This window comes from Squalius cephalus (genome assembly GCF_949319135.1).
Source record: "Squalius cephalus genome assembly, chromosome: 10".
Taxonomy (NCBI): Eukaryota; Metazoa; Chordata; class Actinopteri; order Cypriniformes; family Leuciscidae; genus Squalius; species Squalius cephalus.
The window spans coordinates 16348775-16371694 of record NC_137131.1 but is presented as its reverse complement, the minus strand read 5'-3'; the positions used below and the strand labels follow the sequence as shown (position 1 = coordinate 16371694).

The following is a 22920-nucleotide window of genomic DNA, read 5'->3' as shown; positions in this document are numbered from 1 at the left end:
TCACCTAAAAAATAATTTTAAAACTGTGATTTATATCTTTTGCTGTAGTATGCCAGCAGGAAATATCAGTTTAAATTATTTTTATTATTATTATTTTTGGTGAAAACTAACGTGCCTAAGACTTTTGCACAGTACTGTATATAGGGAGTGATTATTGCCACAGTCACTTCAAAAAGCCAATCCTTTTCATTATTTCTATCTTTTCAAACGTGCATCTGACCATCACAATTAAAACAAAACAAAAATGTCAAGAATAGCATATGAATAGTTGATCATGATTGGTCTCAAATGACAACTTCTGACAAACTGACCCACACAGCACACCAACGTGTAACCCCATGTTCCTATTCTATTCTGAGATGTGTATAGAATTACATAGAAGCAACATATACAATAGCACGTAACACTAATATGAACAACTTTAGAGTTTTGTAATAAATGTTAACAGGCAAATAACTGTCCAGTTGTATAAAACTAGCCAAATGTAAGACTGTGCTTGAGCAGTCAAGGGCTAATCAGTCTTACTTTTCGAAACTTTTCAAATGATTATTTGGTAACACTTTATTTTGATTTTGTCTGTTGACAATAACTTTGCCACTACATGTCAACTAACTCTCATTAGAGTATTAGTAGACTGTCTGCTTAATATCTGCTAACTCTTTATTGTGATGGTCCTTCAACAGTCAAGTTATTTAGGAGTTGTTGTCAGTGGTTCATAAGATCACTTAGAAAGTGTAAGTAAATAATTAATAAACTGTTTAAATACATATTATTATTCAGACATATAGTAATAGTTACTTAGTGTGTTAATGAATGCTTTATTAACATATTTCTACTGTAGTTCAGGGTTAATTCAGGTAGTTATAAAGCATTTAGTAGTGGTCAGTTAACTATGTTTGTGAGCTCATCTGAAGTGAGGACTAGTTATGCCTTGTAAAGCGTTTATAAAATAGATTTAAAGGCTGTTAAATATGTGTATGTTCTGTATCACTGTGTGTTTGTTTCCTTTTTCTGTTTAGAAGTCTTTAAATCTCCTTTGTAAATGCTTTACAAGGCATAACTAGTCCTCACTTTAGACAAGCTCACAAACATAGTTCACTGACCACTACTAAATGCTTTATAACCTGAATCTACTACATTTACTTACACTTACCAGTCTATATTACTCTACTAACACTAATGCAAGTTACATGAAGGTGCAACGTTACATATAGTCAACAGAATGTGTTAAAGGGACCATTGAAATAAAGTGAAACCCATTATTTGTATGTAACTGACACAAGAAGTTATGACCAGTCTTAAAGACAAAAATAATTGAACTTGTGAGAATGGGTTGTTTGATCACATTTTTGATACTGCACCAATATATCCACTAGGTGTCAGTATACACACAATAACTTAACATTGTCCTAGACTCATCCAGCATCCCCGCCGTGACCATTGGAAAACGGTTTGGAAAACGAATGCAATAATGAATATTGTCTCCAATATCTTCATATATTTTATTATCTTGATGTTGCAACCACTGGAAATCTTTGACTGGGTATTTAAAGTTTAATCATATATAAGAGACCTTGCATTACGAATGAGAGAAACGTTGTTACAATATGGAATATTAATAGAAATAGAATGGAATGTTTTCTTGAAAAATACAAGAACAGACCGTGTAAAACCGTTTTTATATATTGCTTTATATAAAAAAGAACTCAGTATTATTTATTAATTTTCTAATACTAAAAACCCATAACAGGTGCAAGTATAGGCCTACATGACTTTGTCAGTGCTGCTGATCTGCAGCTTAACTGCTGGATCTCAGCTTTCTCACTAATGAGATCTGCGCCGAGTGATGCAGTACTGCTGCTTAAGAAAATGAAACACAATTTTATACACATTACTGGATTATTATTATTATTACTATTATTCCTGAGTAAGCAATGAAGCATTTAAACCTGGCCAGCGTCATACACGCCACAATAAGTAATAAAAACCTCAATAACTCTAATGGACATTGTGAGTGGACACATGTCTGCATACTGTGGACAGTCTGCATTTCGTTCAGAAGTACAAAGGAAACCAATAAAAGGAAAATGCATTTTACATATAATTGTTTGATCATTTAGGCTATCATCGTGATACTGAAAGATTTATGCATTTTCAAATGTCTAAATCTGGCATTAAACAAACACAATGAAGGTGAAAGTCCGTTGAACTGTTACAATATAAATTAATAATTTGATCAAACAAATCATTCAAATAATTGATTCTTATATTAACCCCATTTAGACATGTAGGCCAATCTGAGAATAACAAGGTGATGTATTGTAGAAATCACATCAGATATATATCCATAGCAGAAATCTGAAGGTGCTTCTAATGGAAATTGATTACAGGACGTGACTGTGCAGATTTGACTAGCTGTTAACAATTTGCTAATTCAAGGTGAGATGAGAAATGAGATGACAATAATATCTTGGCATTCTTTGACTGATCATTAGTGTTGTGTGATTAATTACTTCAGACTTCAGAGATGCCAAGAATCATTTGAGCCTGTCTACAATTCAATAATACAGTCATATATGATCATTGCCATGTCTACTTTATAACAGTATTTCTCAATCAGGGGGCCGGAGTCCACTAGGGGGCTTCAGGGCCACAAGATGATTTAAAATGATTATGATCTAACTTTATTAAAATGCTAAAAAGAAAAAAACACATAAAAATGTGTAAACTGAATGTTTCTTCCTATTATTTTTTAATTTTCCACCTCAACAAACTATTTTAATAAAGAACAGAGAGTTATTAGAAAGTCTGAAATAAAATATTTGAGGTTAATTAATATGAGTTAATTAATACATTGACGCTACCAGTTATAATTAGGCTATAGTAGAACATGCTGGAAGACATATTATATCTTATATGAGGGGCCTATTAGTCAAGAAGTTTGAGAACCACTACTTTATACATTGTTATGGTTAACTTTATCATGCACTCCACTTGATGATGTGCTAATTGCTGTACCGTACATACAAAAATGAAATATGCACATGATGATATGCTAATTATGCAGAGTGTCAAAAGTCATACTTAAATTAGGGGCATCTAACCTCTCATCGCCAAACTTTTGACTGTCAGCATTAAGTCTGGTTCAGTTTACATCTTAATCCAAGAACCACCGACAGGAAATGTCTTTACTTGCAACTAGGTTGTTTAAAATGAAACTCAGTTTACCAACTAGTACATTTCTTCCTCACAACCCTGTGAACGCCTGTTTCGGACTGATCCCAGTTGTCATCAGCCACAATGTATGTTTGTATATATATAAAAAATTATACCGGCTCAGCTAGAATATTTTTCAATGTGTGAAAAAATAAGTAGCAAATCACAATTCATTTCCACAATTAACAGTTCATTTGTTTCAAAATCTATAGAATTAAATAAATAATATAAAATAGTGAAACTGAACCAACATGAAATTAAACTGGGAAGCCATATTCTAAAAGCCTTCCTATTATAATTTTTACATTTATTTAGTATTATTTAGTATTTAATAATTATCACTAATTTGGACAAAAAGCACTAATGATTTGTTTAGCTTAAAATTGATGACTTGTAGCTTGACTTAGACTTGCCTGTCTTGACTTGGGACTTAGTTAGAACTTAAATGCAAAGACTCCACACTTACTTAAAAAAACAACAACTTGGTCACACCTGTTATTTTTTGTGTAATATGCATCTAAAGGTCAGGGAATGGACTGTGGGTGGTCTAAAATGTATGTTCTGAATCTGTGAATCTGAGACACATCCTTGATCCATATAAAATGCCCTTCGTTATTAGACAATCCACTTGATATGTTGAGTAATGCCCCCTGGTTTCAACATGAAGGGTTAGAAGTGCTCAGGTCCGGTTACAGCCATGCATTCCATGTCAAGGCTCTTCACTTACTGTACATGCCTCCAAAGAAAGCAGAGGGTGTGTGCAACTGTAATTATACATAACCACCGAAGGATGAAAGCTCTATTTATTTAAAGCAACCCAAAACCTAGAAGTAACTTTCCATAAATCATTAAGATATTGAAAGGAAATTCTACATGCATATTAGAGGTGAACTGGGGTTTCAAGTGCTATTATTAATTATATAATATCATTATTAACTCAAATTTCATTTGCTTGGGTCATATAAGCAATGCTGTGGGAATAAGGTTCTGAGATACAGAATAATACAATAGAATGTGTATAGTAAGAATCCATTAGGCATTACCAGACACACACTTCAAGTCAAGCATAGGCTTGTCAAACTGTGTGGGCGGCAGAAGTATCTGTCAAAATTGTGGTAGCACTCCTCAGACATAGTTTGGCCTTCAATTTGTACACATTTTTCATAAATGGATCATTGTAAATCTGTGAAAATGCTCTGCTCGTACAGCCATTCATAACATAACATAGTTTCTTTGTGTATGAAACGCTCTTGAAAATAGCCTCTGACTCTATAATGGGCGTTTGAGAAAGACACCACTGTTTTTGTGTGTGTGGCAGACTTCTCCCCACCCAAACTGTAGCAATGTGACAGCACCCTGTGACTCGACATCCACCCTTCACAAGATTCAAACGACAAAAGCCATTTCAAAGAACAAAACAACCAACAAAAGCCAAACTTAGCCTGACTTTGTCTTTGCTGGTAACAGTGTGCCTTTGATAGAATAAGTTGCCTCATATGAAACAAACTCTGTTACAGAACTGAACGATTAAGAAAATATGCGAATTATTTGCACTAAACACTGAATAAATATTGATACAGATAGTTGTGAAGGGATGAGCGTGGATGACCAGTACAGTATTTTCATTGAAGTTGGCATATGTGAACATATTATTCAAATATTATTCTGGTCGGGGTCCCTGAGTATAAGGCACTTTATATAACACTTTACAATAAAGTTGTAAACATTAGTTAACGTTAAAGCAAGTTAATGCTAATTTCAACATTTAGTGAAACATTATTCAAATCAAAAGTTGTGTCTTTTAATATTATTCAATGAAAATGAGCTAACATGAACAGTTGTATTTTTATATATAACGTCACAAAATTAGTAAATACTGCACTGCAACAAATCTATCATTGTTAGGCTTGTTACTGTAATATGTAATAGGCTATTTAGTTCTATAAAGTTATTGAAAACTTGACCAGTTAGTTATAGGTCTAACATTTTTTCTCCATCAATGAAAATAATTCCAAAAGAAGACAAAGCATTAAGCTTTACTTGTAGAAATAGGCAAACTGTGAAATATTAAATATAATAAGAAAGAACTCTTGCACACCACTCAAATCAACTAACTGATGTGTAATAAGTAACATGAAATCACAAAGATTCATTTTTAGTCCTGGGTGACTCAGTAAGTAAAGCAGGATTTTGATAATTCCAGTTTGCCATTCAAGAGACTAAACCTCAATCACAGTCATTTCATTAGCAGACACACAGGCCAATGGATTATGAGGATTGATCTGATGTCACAATTTTTTTTACGAGATACTCTTCACCTAAATGTCAAACAAATGAGGGATGATGTACAGGCTAATAACTAAAAATGTCACTGTTAGTTAAGTTTTTAAATAAAACTGAACGATATAGGCATATTTTATAGCCTAGGTTAACCACAGTAAGCTACCTATATACTCTGAACGAGACTGATGTTCTACAGTTCTCATATCATTTCTCCAGATTTCATTACTTAAAGTGAGGATAAACTTAATAAAGACCTCGCTCTTTTACCGTCTGCTTCCTCGCAGCTGCTGAGTGAAGAAACCTGAGCGCTGATTCCTTTGAGCGCAGAGGGAAGGCAGTAGATCAGTAGATCATGTGATCTGTTTGCATATCAAGGTCGCCATTTTGCAGGAAAGTTTGGGAATTTCGGGCACACTAGAAGAAAGAGGAAGTGTTGCGCTGAAGAAGTTTCGATTACGGACGTGCGGGGATCCAGGACTCCAGTCAGAAGGGAACGGGAGAGATGTATGGACGGCAACCCGTCTACGAGTGAACTTTACTTGCACTCCAACAGGGATTATTAGTATTTCTGCCAATTCTGCCACTTCCATTGCAACAGACCGGAGGCAATTTTTTCCAAATATTTGTAATGCACACCGCGATTTTCTGATTTACTCCATTCATTCGTCTGCAGAAAGTTGATATAAGTCCAGAGTTGTATGAAAGTGCCTACGGGTTCCTGCCGCCTCTGACAGCAGGTTATGAGTGAAGTGGTCGTTTATAGTTTTTTATTGTATTGGCGGATTAATGCTATTGATCTTTCACTCTCACATGTCACTCTGACCCGTTCAGCGATCACTGCCAAATCAAAGTGACGCGACTCAAAGTGAAAGTGATCGGTCATTCATTCCAATGCTTTACAACAGTCGCCTTTTAAAAAGTGTGGGACTTTGAATCTCTGAGTCTTGATCATGCCAGTGAGAAAGAAAGGTGAGGTGTCTTTAAAATGCAGCCTATATAAATTCAGTATAGGCAATATTTTATTAGGCAATATGTCTTTTTCTTAATCTATATTTTAAAAATGTTATTTTGTTCTGTTTGGCCAGTGTTTTTCAGCAGATTTGTATATGATTTCATTTTATTTTTTTCAGATGCTCAGAGGGCACTGCAGCTTCTGGAGGAATACAGAACTAAACTCAGTCAGACTGGAGACCCTCATCTCAGACTTTCAATTGAGAGAGTCATCGACATATTTCAAAGCACACTTTTCCAGGCTCTTATAGGTAAGTTGCTGTTAGAACAACCAATTTTTTTTCCTCGAGGAAGTTTCTTTGCATTTTGTCTTGTTTGCTGAAATGGTGGAACAGGTTTGACTTCAACATTATTTGTGTTTGACAAGTTCAGCGGTGTGTTACAACAGAATTATTTTTGTTTTTTATTTAACTGCAAATAAAGGTGTTGACGTACAGCATTTTAAACTTGTGGGAATGTTTTTCTCACATGACAATTAGAGAAAATTGAAAGAAGCAGGGTTTCAATACTCACGGAAAGCATTATAAAAGGGATGGTACACCCAGAAATGAGAATTGTCATGAGTAGCCTACCCAAACAGTGGATGGACCATCAACTATTTGGTTACTCATATTCTTCAAAATATCATATTTTGTGTTCAGCAGAAGAAAGAAATTCATACAGGCTTGGAACAACTTGGGGATAAGTAAATTATGACATAATTTTCATTTTTGTGTCAATTATCCCTTTAGGTTTTAGAAAAATCATGGGCATTTTGGGTTTTGCTTTGTTGTTTTTATATATTAAAGTATTATTTTTGACCTTATCCAGTAATTACAAGGCATGGACAAGTGATGGAAATGGAAGAGGTAATGTGTTTTTCAAAAAGTGTCTTGGATTAAATTAGCTGGAAATAGACTAAACAGTGTTTTGTGTTTAATTATTTCAATTAATTTGTCTAATTTTCATCAATTTGGGAAAATCTTTTGAGTTTCGCTTTTAAGCTGGGACTTTTGGCTGGGACAGTTTATGTAATTAAGATAAAATGGAAGAAGAAATTACTGGTGATAAGCACTGTTACAAAGTCCAACGGAACATATCCGGAAGTAACTATAAATAATAACTTGAAATGTTTTTGTATATTTGTTTTACTGCCTGCTCTGTGCACAGTGTTAGTGTGCATCTTTAAAAGGTTGTGGTGAGATATTTGACAAATGGATTTTTGCAGTTGCGTGGCCTACCCTATTGTAATTTAGAACATCTTTATATGCCCACACTGACTTGACAAATCAAAGCACAGCACAGTGGTGCATTCTTAAATCCCTCAATACTTAATTAAGAAGCATTTGAAATGCATCATTTCTCTATTTAGTTTCCAGTTATGCTGCACTCAGTGGGTTACAACTCAGTGCATTCTTACCATTATGTTTCCATGATTTGAACTCCTCATTTTGCTTGGCCTAGCCTGGGAAAACCCAGACAACTTCCGGCAAATTTAGATTTGCTCTGCAAGTAGTCTGGCAAAGAGCTCATTCAAGCCCATTTCCATGCCGTTGAAATCGCGGCATCAATCAGAAACGTTGAGGTGGGCTTTACACGATGACGATCGCTCTGATTGGTTTTAGGTCTATCCAATTGCGCCCAGAGGCATTTGAGCGACGTCCACTCCGTTGGTGAAGCGCACCAACTTCTTAAATGCATTATTATATTCAAATTGCAAACACATGAGGACAGTCTCCATGAAAGACCCACTGGCAGATGAACGTGCTACTACATTTCTCTCCGAAACGGTAGGAAATTAAATTAGATTTAATAGAGGATTTTAACTGTGATAAGATGATTGACAGGGCAGTTTACGTGACAGGATGCACGCGACAGATCCGTCCGATAAAGATGACGAAGTAGTATGTCCCAAAGCTTGCCTACTTTTTTGCTACACATTCAAAAGTAAATACATTTTCTTCACAAAAAGAGTACATACTTTTATGGCGTAGTGTAACTTATGCTGTGTAAGTGGGACACAGCATGGCTTTACACGATGCCGATCGCTCTGATTGGTTTTAGGTCTATCCAATTGCGCCCAGAGGCATTTGAGCGACGTCAGTTGGTGACGCCCCTTTGGAAATGAGTTATTAAAGAAGCTTTGCCAGACCATAACTCAGTTACTACTGAGAATGGTCTGGTTTTAACCAGGCTATGCTTGGCCTGTTCTCTGTATGAATCCATGGAAGTGCTGTTAACAACCATAAAGACATTTGTGTTTCATGGTGTTATTATTAGTCCAGCGTATTATTAGTCCATCTAGTCCATGTTTTAGGCTGAAAACATCTATAAGGACTCAACAGTATCTCTAAAAAAGATTGTTAATTAAAAAAAATTATTTAATCATAATCTCATGCCACAGCACACAGAAATCCTTAGTGTGTTACATGCATGTCGGCTGCTATGTGTGTGGGAAGACATGGTGTGCAGTGCAGCCTACTTTTACAAAAATGTAAAGATGAATTCAGTTTACATTTTCAAATCAATTCTGTACTGCTGTGTTGAAGGCAGCATAATGGTCAATGGATGGCTCCTTTTTTGGTGCAGCCATAATATATCTTTGGTGTAGATAGCGATAGTCTGTAGCCATTTATCCATGATGAATTTATCCAAAGCGACTTACAATGCTATACAATATTACAGGACAATACTTAAACTCAGTAATATTTGTACATTTTGTATTCTAATAAATTAAATAATTTTGCTTGTAAATGTCTCCCTGTATCCTGTACATTATTAATGTAAAACACATTATTTGATACATTTGCATTGCGCCCCTAAAGTGTTTTAGTGTGCATGCATTGTATGGATGTCTCTGAAAAATGTGTATAAATTTGTTCTGGTAATGTGGAATCTGTATTTTCATGAAAGTTTGATTCTGTGAACATTTATAGGGATTATAGCTGTATTGGTGGCTGGCTATATAATCTCATGTACTTCATTATAACCTGTTAATTCTTTCAGATATCCAGGAATTTTATGAAGTGAGCCTCCAGGATAATGAGGATAAGCCCATAGACCCATCAAGCCTTAAAACCAGAGAACCTTTTCCTCCTGTTAACGAATGGAATCTCTCTGGCCCTTCCAGCACCACTGGACCAACAGAAACTGTGCCCAACATCTGTACTCAAAGCGAAGAGGTAAGCAGGAATATTATGTTGTTATATATGCTTCATAGAAGTGCATGTTTGCTGTATGCAGTACATGTATCTTGAATGTTTTTATTGATTTTCTGCATGCAGAGTAATTGCTGCCAGTTATGACACCATGATGCTGAAACGGACAAGAATAAATGGTTTTATTCTTGTGAAAGTAGTTGTTATTCATTCAATGATTCATTCAAAAATAGTGATTCATTCTGAATGAAGCAGTACTTCTGTGTTGCTCATATAAATCCAATGGTTGATCCTTCTTCAGGTTGGTAGACCATTTTCATTGTAGGATAAAAAATAGACAAGGTAACTGGCATTGTTGTCTAAAATTTAAGTTAAATTAACTTTTTTTTTTTGAGTTGTGTTGATATTTGGAAGAGCAGGATGATTGTGAATGTTATATTGCTTCACTATAGAACTTGGATTGTGGTTGGTATCTGTATTTGTAGAGTAGTGCTATGTAAGATCATTTAGAGACCCATCATAATGTTATTTTTTAAAAATCATGGTAATGATTCAGCTCTGGTGAACCTACTTCAGAACCTCCAGTATTTGTTAAACTTGTGCTTAACAGGAAATTGAGGATGTAATGCCCCTTAATTAATATGCATAATTCAGAACATGTGAAGTTTTAAACCTTTGACTAAACGGATTGCAGTTTAAATGTGTTACTTTACGTAGGAGTTCTGTGACTACAGAATATTTAGAGTTACCTTGTTATTTAAAAATGTTAATTTCTCATTTAAATTGTATAAGGACTGGTCATGCATTTTTCATTTAAATTGTTGCTCACATTGTCGAGAGTGGGTAGACTTTCCTTCCATTGGGATTGGAAGTGATCTGCCACACTTTGGATAGAAAGTGTTTTAACAATGCATAGCAGTCTCATTTCTATGAAGTCTCAAATGAATCAGATGAGTGTTTGAATGTAGATAATTTCATGTTTCCACTGGCAGTCTGGCACAGAGGATGTGCTTATAGCTTTGTGGTGTTTTATTTTTTTCCTTCAAACCTCTGTCTCTCCACAATGATTGAAAGCATGTAAGAAACTGTAATTGGGTCTAACATACCCTTTTCAAATATTTTTGTATTTAACTATAGCTTTCTGGATATATTTATGGAACTATGGTTTCAAATGAATGCACTCTTAAACTTTTAGTAAGGGTAGCAGTAGCTTTAGAAATGTGAAGATATTGTAACAAAGCCGTTTTAATGCTCGCGGTTACCCACACAGTGACGTGCTGTTGGAGCGCGTGTGTCCAGAGGTGAGGGGAGCACATTATGCTGGCCGGTCTCCCCGCGGTGCTCTTATCAACTCTGAATGCGCGTCAATATGAGTGCAGGCGTCCTCCTCCTCAGCATCCCCGACACACAGCTGAAAAGAAACATGAGGTGATGCAATCTTGACTTCTCGGGGTATATGGACGCGTACGTTTGCTCAACTGAGAGTAAGTTCATGTCGCGCGCACAATGCATTCATGCATATGCATTCGCATATTTTAGCGACAGGATTAGAGCAGCTGCAATTAGATGCTGAGAGGTCGCGCTCTGAAGAATGGACTGTTTATGTATCGTTAGCACAAAGGTAAGAAGGCATCTGGAGTATTTTTTTAATATACAGTTTATTATAATGAAACAGTTGCTGTAAGATTAAGAAAGATTTAACTTTAATACTTATTGGTTACAGTACTATGGCTAGGAGCTTTACAGGTAGACTATGTTTATTTGTTATACATGAATCACATATTTGCTTCAAATGAGCATTCACAAAGTTCTGTCTATCTGTCTAATATTTGTTCAGTTTAATAAGAAAAATATGCTGCAAAAGGTTGCCAAACTGTGAAGTGTGCACTGATTAGCCTGTTATTTAGTTAGTGAGACAGGGAGTGAGAGTATTATTTTTATTTTTTTTGCTTAATTTCTCAAAGAAGAAGATTTAGAATGGATCCAATGTCCATATAGGCAAGAGTTACACACCTGCATTTTATAACTAAAGTGATTTACTTAAGTTTTGAGAGCTGTTTATGTTGATTAGTGCTGTATGAAAAAAGCTGGTAACTGTTGTCATTCATATCTATGACAAACGTATGGAATGAGGTGCATGCTTTGCAGATCGTCTTTGCTGTCAATCACTTGTGTTAGGGCTTTCAGCATCTCCTAGATTAAGATAAAATGGTGGTGTGGTTGCAGAGAGAATCAAAACTCCTTTTGAGTGATAGCATGGAGGAGAAAGAACTGGGAAAAAACTAGACCATTTTTTTTGGCTGTACATCTGAGGGCATGAAATCAGCTGGAGCTGCCTGACAATTTGGATTAGAAATTAGAATAAAAAAATGTAATCAGTAAAGATGCATTACGAAGTGTTGATGTTTACTATTATTATATTTTATGCTATTGGCTTTACTGAAGGCTAATGTGAGTTTGAGATGGGGTGTGTGCTGCTGTGTATATACAGGACAATATTTCTTTATGTATATGTGTGTTTATATATAGCCTATATGTATGTGTGTGTGTGTGTGTGTGTGTGTGGTGTGATTAAAAAAAAAAATTTTTTTTATATATATATATATATATATATATATATATATATATATATATATATATATATATATATATTACCATTGATTATTTATTTATTTAATTATTTATCGATTCATCTTAGTTAATGGATTGATGATTGCATGTCACCACCATTGCTGTGTTGTTGTTGTTTGTTTTGTTTTACTGTATCCTCTGTTATCTGTGTTAATGTTCAATGTGGCTCCCTTGAGTGCTAAACAAATTCCCCTCAGGGCAATAAAGGTTTCATTCATTCATTCATTCATATATATATATGTATAACATAAACAATATTTAGGGACGAGGGCAGTGTGGCACAAATGTCTGTCACTCTAGAATTAGGTTCATTTCAGGGTGTTCTTAGGCTACTTGAATATGAGTACTTCCGAGTGGGTGGAATTTGTAAAAGGTGTTTGAAAGATAAAGCTGTTTTCATCATTTAATGCCAATTATGATCACTCACCACCATAACAGCATGTTGAAGTGTTTTAAAAACCCAGGCATCTGTAATTACTGAAAGAAATTAGCATAATGAGATCATAATCTACTGGTTTTTATCCATTACCAGAATTTATTCAACTGGCTAAGTGTGTTTAAGCGCACACCTGCACCAGAGAGTCCTCTAGAATTCTACAGTTATCGCAGGTTTGCAAGTAAAGAGGATGTTTGCAGAGTGTGGAACACTTGCAATGTCTGAACACTGACAGGCATGCACTTGAAATATGCTAAACTTAGGGTTATGTAATGTGCTGCTTTAGAGATGCTTTTTCTATCTGGAGTGCGTTATATTTGTCTGGAGTGGCAAAAGCAGAACATCTGTGCTGCTGCAAATGGGCAGCCATGACCAACCCTCTACCTGAGGGCAAATCACCCAGGGCTCTCCTTTAAAATCTAGCATGCTTGAACTTCCATAGACTTTCCTGTTCTCATACAAACAAATGACCAGTTATAGATTTTCGGTACTTATTTACCATGGGAGTTATAAGTTGAATTTGTGATTTGATCATTTTGCATGGTCTTAATTAAGGCGAGAGTTATTTTCTAGATAAATCATGACATTTAAAATTCAGTGCATGGTTTTGCACATGCATTTTTTTTTTTTTTTACAAGAATGTCATTGGGTGTGCAGTGTAAGTGTTGTAAGTATGTATTTTAGTCCCGCTTTTTACTGAGTGGTTTGCCATTTTCAAGAACCTCTCTTTGAAGAACATAATAAGCATGGTTTGCAGAGAGTGTCACAGTTTTATGTGACTGGTGTGGATATGACTAAAATATGTCAGGTCCTGTCCTGAATTCAATCTTAGAAAGATGCAGTCAATTAGCTTTTTTTTTTTCCGTTGGAGGTGGGAGAAAAACCTGATGTAGTCAGTCGTCATTAAAAAAAAAAAGGTTTCAAAAGGGGGTTTTCACAGTGATGCCATAGAAGAACCATTTGGGTTCCTCAAAGAAATGTTTCATAAAGAAGTAACTTTGCTGTAACTTTGAAGAAGATTTGAATAATCCAATTAACCTTTTTTCCTCAATAAAAATGGAAAGAGTCCATGGATGTTAAAGTTTCTTCATGGAATCATGGACGGCAAGACTGTAAGTAGTGGTCAACCTATATATATTAGGGCTGTCAACGTTAACGCGTTAACTTATGCGATTAATTCAAAATCCTTAACACGTTAAAATGATTTAACGCAAAATAAATTACTGAAGCACATGAAATTGCATCATTAACGTAATGCAGTTAGATGACCTGGAGCTGTGTCCGAAATTGTCCCCTAAACCCTTAAACCCTTAAATAGGGCACTATTTGAGAGGACAGCCATTTGTAGTGGTGTCCGAAACCATAGTGGATGTTGTTAAGTGCAGTCAGTCAGTCCTTCAATACACCGTAATGATGTACAAACGATGTACGTGCAAAGGCTAGAGAATACCCATAGTGCACTGTCAGAGTCATGCGCCAAATAAATTCGTTTTCATTCACTCCCTCAAGTGAACTATATTAGTGGACTACTATAGGGAATAGTGAATGATATGGGATAGGGGATAGAGTATATGTTACGATTTCGGATACAGCCTAGAAGTCGGAAGTATCACACTGAGCATTTACAATGTTGCGAGCACCTGTAACCCTTCTATATTAGAAATTTCTAATCTAACCCTTTAACCTGTTTGCGTTCTGATCATTTTAAGCTGCTAAACTCCGGGAAAATTTTCAGTCCATGATACAGTAAGCAAATTCATTCAAACAATCAGAGATGGTATGAGACTTACTTTGTATTTCCAGTGAATTATACATTCCAGTACATTTTGCTTTAAAACACAAGCTCTGTCATATTCTGTGATATTCAAGCTCCCATGCATCGTGCTGTGTGAAATACAGACTAAATTGAACATCAAAACATCCCATCCCATGGCCAGATGATTCACAAACTGCTGTCCTTTGCTGGATAACTTTACCAGGTAGACGCTGGTTTTCTTTTTGATGGGTAGGTAAAGACAATTATGGTGACGCATAGGAGTCGGACAGTAAGCTCTCGACACACTGATGTTCATGTGGTCCTGTTCGGTATCGCAACTTGACTTGTCTAAAATGTAAACTGTTGTACTGTACACATATTGTACACTGTGAATTCTGAAAAGGTTTTCCTGTAATGTTTTTTTTTTTTTTTTTGGGTGTCTCCAAGTGTCCTTTTTTGGGAAGACGAATATTTACCTTGAAAAGGTGTTTTTTGTTGTTTCTTTTTACCCAGAAAATAGTTTTGCAAAAATCACCCTTCAATCTGATGATTTACTTTGCTGGATATAGCAGATGATGACAGAATAAATGTGGTAAACAAGATAAACGGGTTATGCTTAATTTCACGATAAGTGAGTAATTATTCACGATTAATCGCATTTAATCGTGATTTAAAAATTTGCATCTATTTATACCCTATATATACAGTGTATGTATGTGTATATGTATTGTGTATATACAGTGGGGGAAATAATTATTTGATTCCCTGCTGATTTTGCAAGTTTGCCCACTTACAAAGAAATGAAGGGTCTATAATTTTTATGGTAGGTTTATTTTAACAGGTAGAGACAGAATATCAATTAAAAAATCCAGAAAAACACATTATATAAAGGTTGCTAATTGATTAGCATTTAATCAAATGAAATAAGAAAAATTATATACCTTTCACTTCTTTGTATGCGTCATATATTGTATGCATGTGTATATATATGTATGTATATATGTATGTATGTGTGTATGGCATTTTTAATTATTGGCATCTGTATAAGTGTCCTATATGGGATTTCTTTATTCCCATTATCTGTCTTTAGTTTGTTTTCTTTGTTTAACAGTTCTTTCTGATAAATTCTTACTATTATTAGCAATTGAAGGGCAAACACTGCTTTCTCGTATACCATCAGAATTCAGCTAATATGCATTTATATAATTTAAGCAATTCTTTAAATATAATAAATATTTAATTCTACAAATCTCACATACTTTAGCAAATCCAGAGGTTAGATCCTCTGAGGTGCATGTGTAGCTTGCATAAAAACCTTTGTGCTTGACTTAGTCCAAGCTGTGTGAATGGTATGTGGACAGGAGTTCTGCTGTCACTGGACTCACGCATGTGACAAACTTTACATCCTTGATTTCAAACCATTCTGCACTATATCCAATTGGCCGCGGTTTTATATAGAACATTAAAGGGTTCTGTCAGGCGCTTCATGTGTAGAGCCTTTAGGGGTTTCCATCATGGGATCATTTTATGGGTGTAGTTTCAATTTTATTTTTAACCAAATTTTATGAATTAAGCAGCTGGTAAACATACTTTATCAATAGAAAAATTGAAATAACCAGTTAAACATGAAAGTATTATGCAGTCATTAAGGAAATTGATCCTTATTGAGTCAAGAACCCCACTGAACCAAAGAGTACGTCATATTCACGGTGCTGTAATGTAAAATTACCATTAGTTGGTCTTTTTTGAGAAAATGTAAATATAACTTCCTTTTTATTCATGTTTTAGGAATTTCTTTATTTGTGAGAATACTACAATAGGATTACAGAAGGTCTGTTTATTTTACAGATTTTTTTAAGTTAAAGTTATTATTTCATATTGATACATTTTTTAATTATTTATTTCTAATTAAGTAAAAAAATGTAATTGCAGCATGTGCTATTTACTCTTTTTAATTAAAAATATCATACTTATTGGCTTTATATTGTCCGCTCTGGTTTCTATCATTGGCATCAGCTAAACAAAAAAAAAAAGGAGATGGAGTTTTCAGTTAGAATGTCTACAGAGTAAGCAAAGAAAAACTTTAATTTCAAACTCTTATCATCATCATCTTGTTAGCTTGACGCCTAACTGATTAAATCAACCTGTTTTGACAAACTATAATTCTATTCTATTTTAAGCTAATGTGTTCCATCAACAAATTCCTGAAATAGTTGTGGACCTGCACAAATATAATTTTTATGGATAACCATCAAAACTCACATTATCCTGGGATTTGTGGATTTTGAGATTTCTCAGGGCTCTGGCTGGGGTTTATTTGTGTTCTCTTGGTTTTCAAGATTGTGTTTTGCAGATGTGTTTTGAATTTTCTGTCAATGATGAAACATTTCTGGAACTTTTTTAAAGATTTTATTCAAGCTGTGATTTAATTAACTTCAGTAGCTTAGTATGTGTGTTCAGAGATGTTCTTATGTTCTTAGTGGTCTTCCACACCTACTTAGGGGGTCTTAAGAGTGCTGTTGACAAACCATTCTTAACTTGTATAGTATACTCATTTACAATAAATAAATAGGACTTTGTGATACAAATTAAATGCATGTATGAAGTTACAGTTTTTGAGTTGTATGCTTTATTATTGTTCCTATAAGTTGTTAGAGTAAAATTTCAGCCTTGGCTCACCCTTTAAGCTCTAAGTAGCTTAGCATTTATCCCTTAATTGTCTTTGGAAAGACCTATTTTTGACTGTGCGAGAATTTGATCTTTGTCTTGGTCAGCTGAAATACATTTGCTACAAGAGTAAGCTGTGGAAGTGTTAATGAGCAGTTGCTTTACTCGAGGTCATTGCGTGGTGTAATTCGTTGAAGACTGGAGAGGACGTCCCCGACTAAATGGAGGATTCAGATGCGGGACAGAATGTAAAGTATCTTGCTTTTAAAAATAATTGCTCATGTGTTATGCTGTTGTTATTTTTTTTGTCTTTGAGTGCCGTTTATAGAGATAAATATTGCTTGGTTTGGTTATCCCGTTTAGTATTTTCGTGTGGACCATGTAAATGTGGATGTTGTGTACTCTATAGGCTATGTGAAACGAAGAGATTTAAAGACTCTTTAGACATTCAAAGACTTGGGGTCCATTTCAAATATAATAATGGGCTATATATATACTGTACAAATGAAGCAACTATTGTACAAATCTTGTTGTTAAGAATTATATCTTATTACAGTTATGTCTAACTGTGAATTAAAAATAACTGACGATGGGAATATTAGTGATTTTTCCGGAAATTTGGGCAAGTGGCACCATGAGGAGAAAGTGATGTTGCTGTTTGTTCCAGTTTGAAGCTCTGTGTCTCGTTCTTCTGAATGTAGGTCTCTTTAGAAGTATGATCAGAGGTTTTACACGAGTCCTGCCTCTAACAGCCTATTTCTTTCAGCAGGAAAGACTGTCAGCTGAAAATATAGCACAAACTCACATTCTTATAAGTTGTACATTTGCATTCTCAAACACAAGCCCATTCTGAAATTATTCAATGTTAAAGATTGTCCTCATAACTAATGCTATATCACCTGAAAAATGTATGAAGCGTCTTGTGTGTTCTGTCCTGAATATGAACATTTGGCAGTGCCTTGTTGTGTCGCTGTGGTTGAACTGAGATTTCATACAGTGTGGTTGTACTGTTGTGGTGATGTCAGCAGGGGTCACAGAGGTCAGCGAGGTGATGCGCGTGTGTGTGTGTGTGTGTGTGTGTGTGTCGGTGTCTAGAGCTGCTGGGGTGAAAGCAGGTGGGAGCCGGCGGCGCTGTGTGTGAGTTCTGCACTCACACTTCCACGCTTAATGAGTCACTTCCCATTCACTTCCACTGGATTTCTCACTGCCCCCACATACACACATTAGTGCTGAATGCTGTTGCTAATTTTTTTTTTTTTTTGATTTTTCAGCTTTTTTTTTTCTTTCTTTCTTTTTTTTCTCCATTTGTGTTTATATACGATTCATCTTGATATTTGTGTTTATATACGACTCATCTTGATATTTGTGTTTTGGCTATGCAGTGGTTTGAAGGGTGAATGTGATCATCCAGCATTTGCGTTCTCTGACTTCATCTCACTCTTGTGACTACATGCGGTACTCTGTGTCCCCATTCTTTCTCTCATCTGTCTTTCATGTACGCTGTGGTGAGCTTGCCGAGTGGGTGACGCGTTTGGGGAGATCTAGTCTGGTGCAGTGAGACCCCCAGCTGCTATGTCTTGACTATCATGCTGTTGGCTGTCTGCCTGAGTTTGGACTGAGGAAGCACTATTTGTTGCTCTTGTGGAACACTATTTCCACAAACATAGTAAACGTACAGAGATGGTCAAACACTTAGCTATAAAACCGCTAGACACAAACTGCATCTGATTTATGATATTGTACACTATCGTTCAAAATTATGGGGTCAGTATGATTTTTTTTTTTTTTTTTTTTAAGAAATAATTATTACTTATTACAGTAAGAACTTATTATAATGAGAATTATTCAGCAAGAATGCATTAAGTTGATCAAAAGTGTCAGTAAAGACTTACATTGTTACTATTTTATTTCAAATAAATGCTGTTCTTTTGAACTTTCTATTCATCAAATTCATCTTGTAAAAAAAAAAAAAAAAAAAAAACGTTTTCCACAAAAAAATATTAAGCAGCACAACTGTTTTTGTAACATTTATAATGGTTCTTAATCACCAAATCAGATTTCTGAAGGATCATGTGACACTGACGATTCAATAAAGAATAATGGCTACATAGATGGTGAAAATTCAAATTTGCCGTAACAGGAATAAATGACATTTTAAAACGTATTAAAATTATTATAACATTTGGCAATTTTACTGTTTTTTTTAAAAAAAAAAAAAGCTTTTATTTAATGTTTTTCTGGAACATTTAAAAAATCTTACAGACTTAAACTTTTGAATGCTGCTAGTGTACTGAATTCGGTGAAGAACTTGTTTCTTGGCCATGTAGTGCATTCTTTAAGTATGAAGGTATACTGTGTAATGAAAATGCATACCTGTTGTTATGAATGGTTCAGTCAGCCTCTTTGAACTGAGTCCAACCACTGATCCAAAAATGATTCTGATGTCTGAAAACACTTAAAATGATTGCTAATCAAACATAGAAGAGTACTCATTTAATGTCATCCAAACTTTTTTAACTTTTTTACATGAAATGTTATATGAGCATACTAATTTAGCATATTTATTAGCTTAGCCTAAACCAATGTTCATACACAAATGTTCATTTAAGTTAACTTTTCGAGCAGGCTTTAGCTGCTTTCCATTTGAAAGTAGTTGGTAACAATCTGCATTTAACATGCTAACAACAACTGCAAAAAGACCCAATCAAAGTGGTTATGACATTCCTTCTTATTATAGCTTTCATGTGCTCCTGAGGTTCCCTTATAGCATTCGATTTTTTTTGCACTCAAAATAGTTGTATATTTGCAAAATGTTTTCCACCTTTATTGTGGCTTTGTTAGAAACGCTCCGTTTTGGTGCTCTGTCTTTAAGACTCATCAGTAATCGCCCTCTTGATTATGATTGGCTAATTACATTGCATCTCTCAGCTTATAACCTCACTGCTCACCTTTTATACACTCACCTAAAGGATTATTAGGAACACCTGTTCAATTTCTCATTAATGCAATTATCTAATCAACCAATCACATGGCAGTTGCTTCAATGCATTTAGGGGTGTGGTCCTGGTCAAGACAATCTCCTGAACTCCAAACTGAATGTCAGAATGGGAAAGAAAGGTGATTTAAGCAATTTTGAGCGTGGCATGGTTGTTGGTGCCAGACGGGCCGGTCTGAGTATTTCACAATCTGCTCAGTTACTGGGATTTTCACGCACAACCATTTCTAGGGTTTACAAAGAATGGTGTGAAAAGGGAAAAACATCCAGTATGCGGCAGTCCTGTGGGCGAAAATGCCTTGTTGATGCTAGAGGTCAGGGGAGAATGGGCCGACTGATTCAAGCTGATAGAAGAGCAACTTTGACTGAAATAACCCCTCGTTACAACCGAGGTATGCAGCAAAGCATTTGTGAAGCCACAAGACGCACAACCTTGAGGCGGATGGGCTACAACAGCAGAAGACCCCACCGGGTACCACTCATCTCCACTACAAATAGGAAAAAGAGGCTACAATTTGTACGAGCTCACCAAAATTGGACAGTTGAAGACTGGAAAAATGTTGCCTGGTCTGATGAGTCTCGATTTCTGTTGAGACATTCAGATGGTAGAGTCAGAATTTGGCGTAAACAGAAAGAGAACATGGATCCATCATGCCTTGTTACCACTGTGCAGGCTGGTGGTGGTGGTGTAATGGTGTGGGGGATGTTTTCTTGGCACACTTTAGGCCTCTTAGTGCCAATTGGGCATCGTTTAAATGCCATGGCCTACCTGAGCATTGTTTCTGACCATGTCCATCCCTTTATCACCACCATGTACCCATCCTCTGATGGCTACTTCCAGCAGGATAATGCACCATGTCACAAAGCTCGAATCATTTCAAATTGGTTTCTTGAACATGACAATGAGTTCACTGTACTAAAATGGCCCCCACAGTCACCAGATCTCAACCCAATAGAGCATCTTTGGGATGTGGTGGAACGGGAGCTTCGTGCCCTGGATGTGCATCCCACAAATCTCCATCAACTGCAAGATGCTATCCTATCAATATGGGCCAACATTTCTAAAGAATGCTTTCAGCACCTTGTTGAATCAATGCCACGTAGAATTAAGGCAGTTCTGAAGGCGAAAGGGGTCAAACACAGTATTAGTATGGTGTTCCTAATAATCCTTTAGGTGAGTGTATAATGGCGTTTTATCCCTGCATGGTACGGCGCTGCTCGCTTCGCTTTTCCACTGCAGTGTAGTACCGCTTCAAAATGGGTGGGATTATAGGCTGATTGTTATAGTTGCTGAAAAACATTTTCTTTCCTGGTCACCCCATTCAGCTCTCGCTGGATCCGCTCCTCGGCTACCAATGAGAGGAACGTCTGCACCTCGTCTACTGACCTTCTTTTTTCAAGTTTATTTTTTTCTTTTTTCAAGCAAGTCGTTTAAAAAAAATTTTGCGAATAAATAATACTGCGGTGGCTGGTACTTAATATTTAAATCTAGCAGGTTGGTGTCTCATGTTGCAAATCCAATGACGCTGGTAGTGACAATTCTCTCTGACCAATCAGTGATCTGTAGTGTTTTCACGTCACATTTTAGTATTGGTACGGCACGCTTGGAACCTCAACAGAAGTGTTAACGAAGCGTACCATGCAGTGGAAAAACGCCATAAGTGTGGTTGATGATTTGTTTAAGAGATGGTGGAGTTTTTGAAATGAGTTTAAAAAAATGCTCTTTTTGCAGTGAAATGTTTTGTTTTATGTCTGAAACCTACAGCAGGGCTCGACATTAACGCTTGTCCGCCGGGACAAGTGGATTTTTCTGAAGGGACAAGTAGCCTAATTAGAACGGCAATAACAAAAAAATAACTAGAGAATCACTCAAACGAGAGAATGATTCTGATTTTATTACATTTATTTCAAGTTGTGATCGATAGTGGATAATAAATGTATTACTGACGGTAACAAGGTTGCTCTGTTGAGGCTCGCACAGCCTCTCGAGGAGAAATCTAAACAAATTACTGCAGCGCACACACACACACAACTCAGTTAACAACGTACTGCCTATAAAAAGGTGCTTTCAAAGGTGCTTTTATGCTCCCTTTAAAGGTGCATATATTACACTATGCAGATTTAAATATATCAAAGCTGATTGAACACTGATGAGAATATTGCTTCAGAATAAATTATATTTATAAAAACAAAAAAAATCTAGACAAGCAACTTTTTTACTCTGACAAGTAAATGTTTACTTATGAAAAGACTTAATGTCAAGCCCTGTACAGTATGTTTTTATAGTGCATGTAAATCTGAAAATGTGATTTCTTATGTCATATCCCTTTAAATTTTAAACTAGGACTTGGTGCAATCAATCAAGTTCTATTACCACTAAAGTAAGAACAAGTCATGTCCTGATGAAGTTGTACTCTGCTGGACCAGAGACAGGAAAAAGACACAGTACTGTGTAGTCTGTGTTGTGCTATTGCTGTACTCTTATAGTTTAACTCCAGTGGAGTTGACAAGGCAGCACAGGCAATCTAATGAGACACCTGCGGTGTAGCTGGAGGCGGCTGCCCACCCCTAAGTGTGACCCCGCCGGTCTGAGACAAATAAATTACCTGTCAGTGTGTGAGTATGTAGAGTAAGACTGTCAGCTTGTTTTATGCTGCTGGCCATTGTACATTGCATATTTTAAGCATCACCACAGTCCTTGAAGTCACTCTCAGGGGACTTCACACAAACTCTCCAGAAATACAGCTGCACAGGGGTGATGCACAGAGTTGCCAAGTCCGCTCATATG

At 35.9% G+C, this 22920-nt stretch overlaps 1 protein-coding gene across 13 annotated transcripts in view; it reads left to right on the top strand.

Moving 5' to 3' along the window:
• The first annotated feature begins 5836 nt into the window (after window positions 1-5836).
• Window positions 5837-22920, top strand: part of LOC307165763 (disks large homolog 1) — a 116979-nt gene continuing 99895 nt past the window's right edge. For 4 of the 13 annotated variants that reach the window (XM_079883714.1, XM_079883720.1, XM_079883721.1 and 1 more), the window contains exons 1-3: window positions 5840-6468; window positions 6630-6761; window positions 9496-9671. In XM_079883714.1, coding sequence (XP_079739840.1) covers window positions 6450-6468; window positions 6630-6761; window positions 9496-9671 — 327 coding nt within the window. In that variant the 5' untranslated portion in view covers window positions 5840-6449. Of the gene's footprint in view, window positions 6469-6629; window positions 6762-9495; window positions 9672-22920 lie in introns of all 13 variants that reach the window. The other 9 variants (XM_079883718.1, XM_079883717.1, XM_079883716.1 and 6 more) reach the window with 6 other exon arrangements.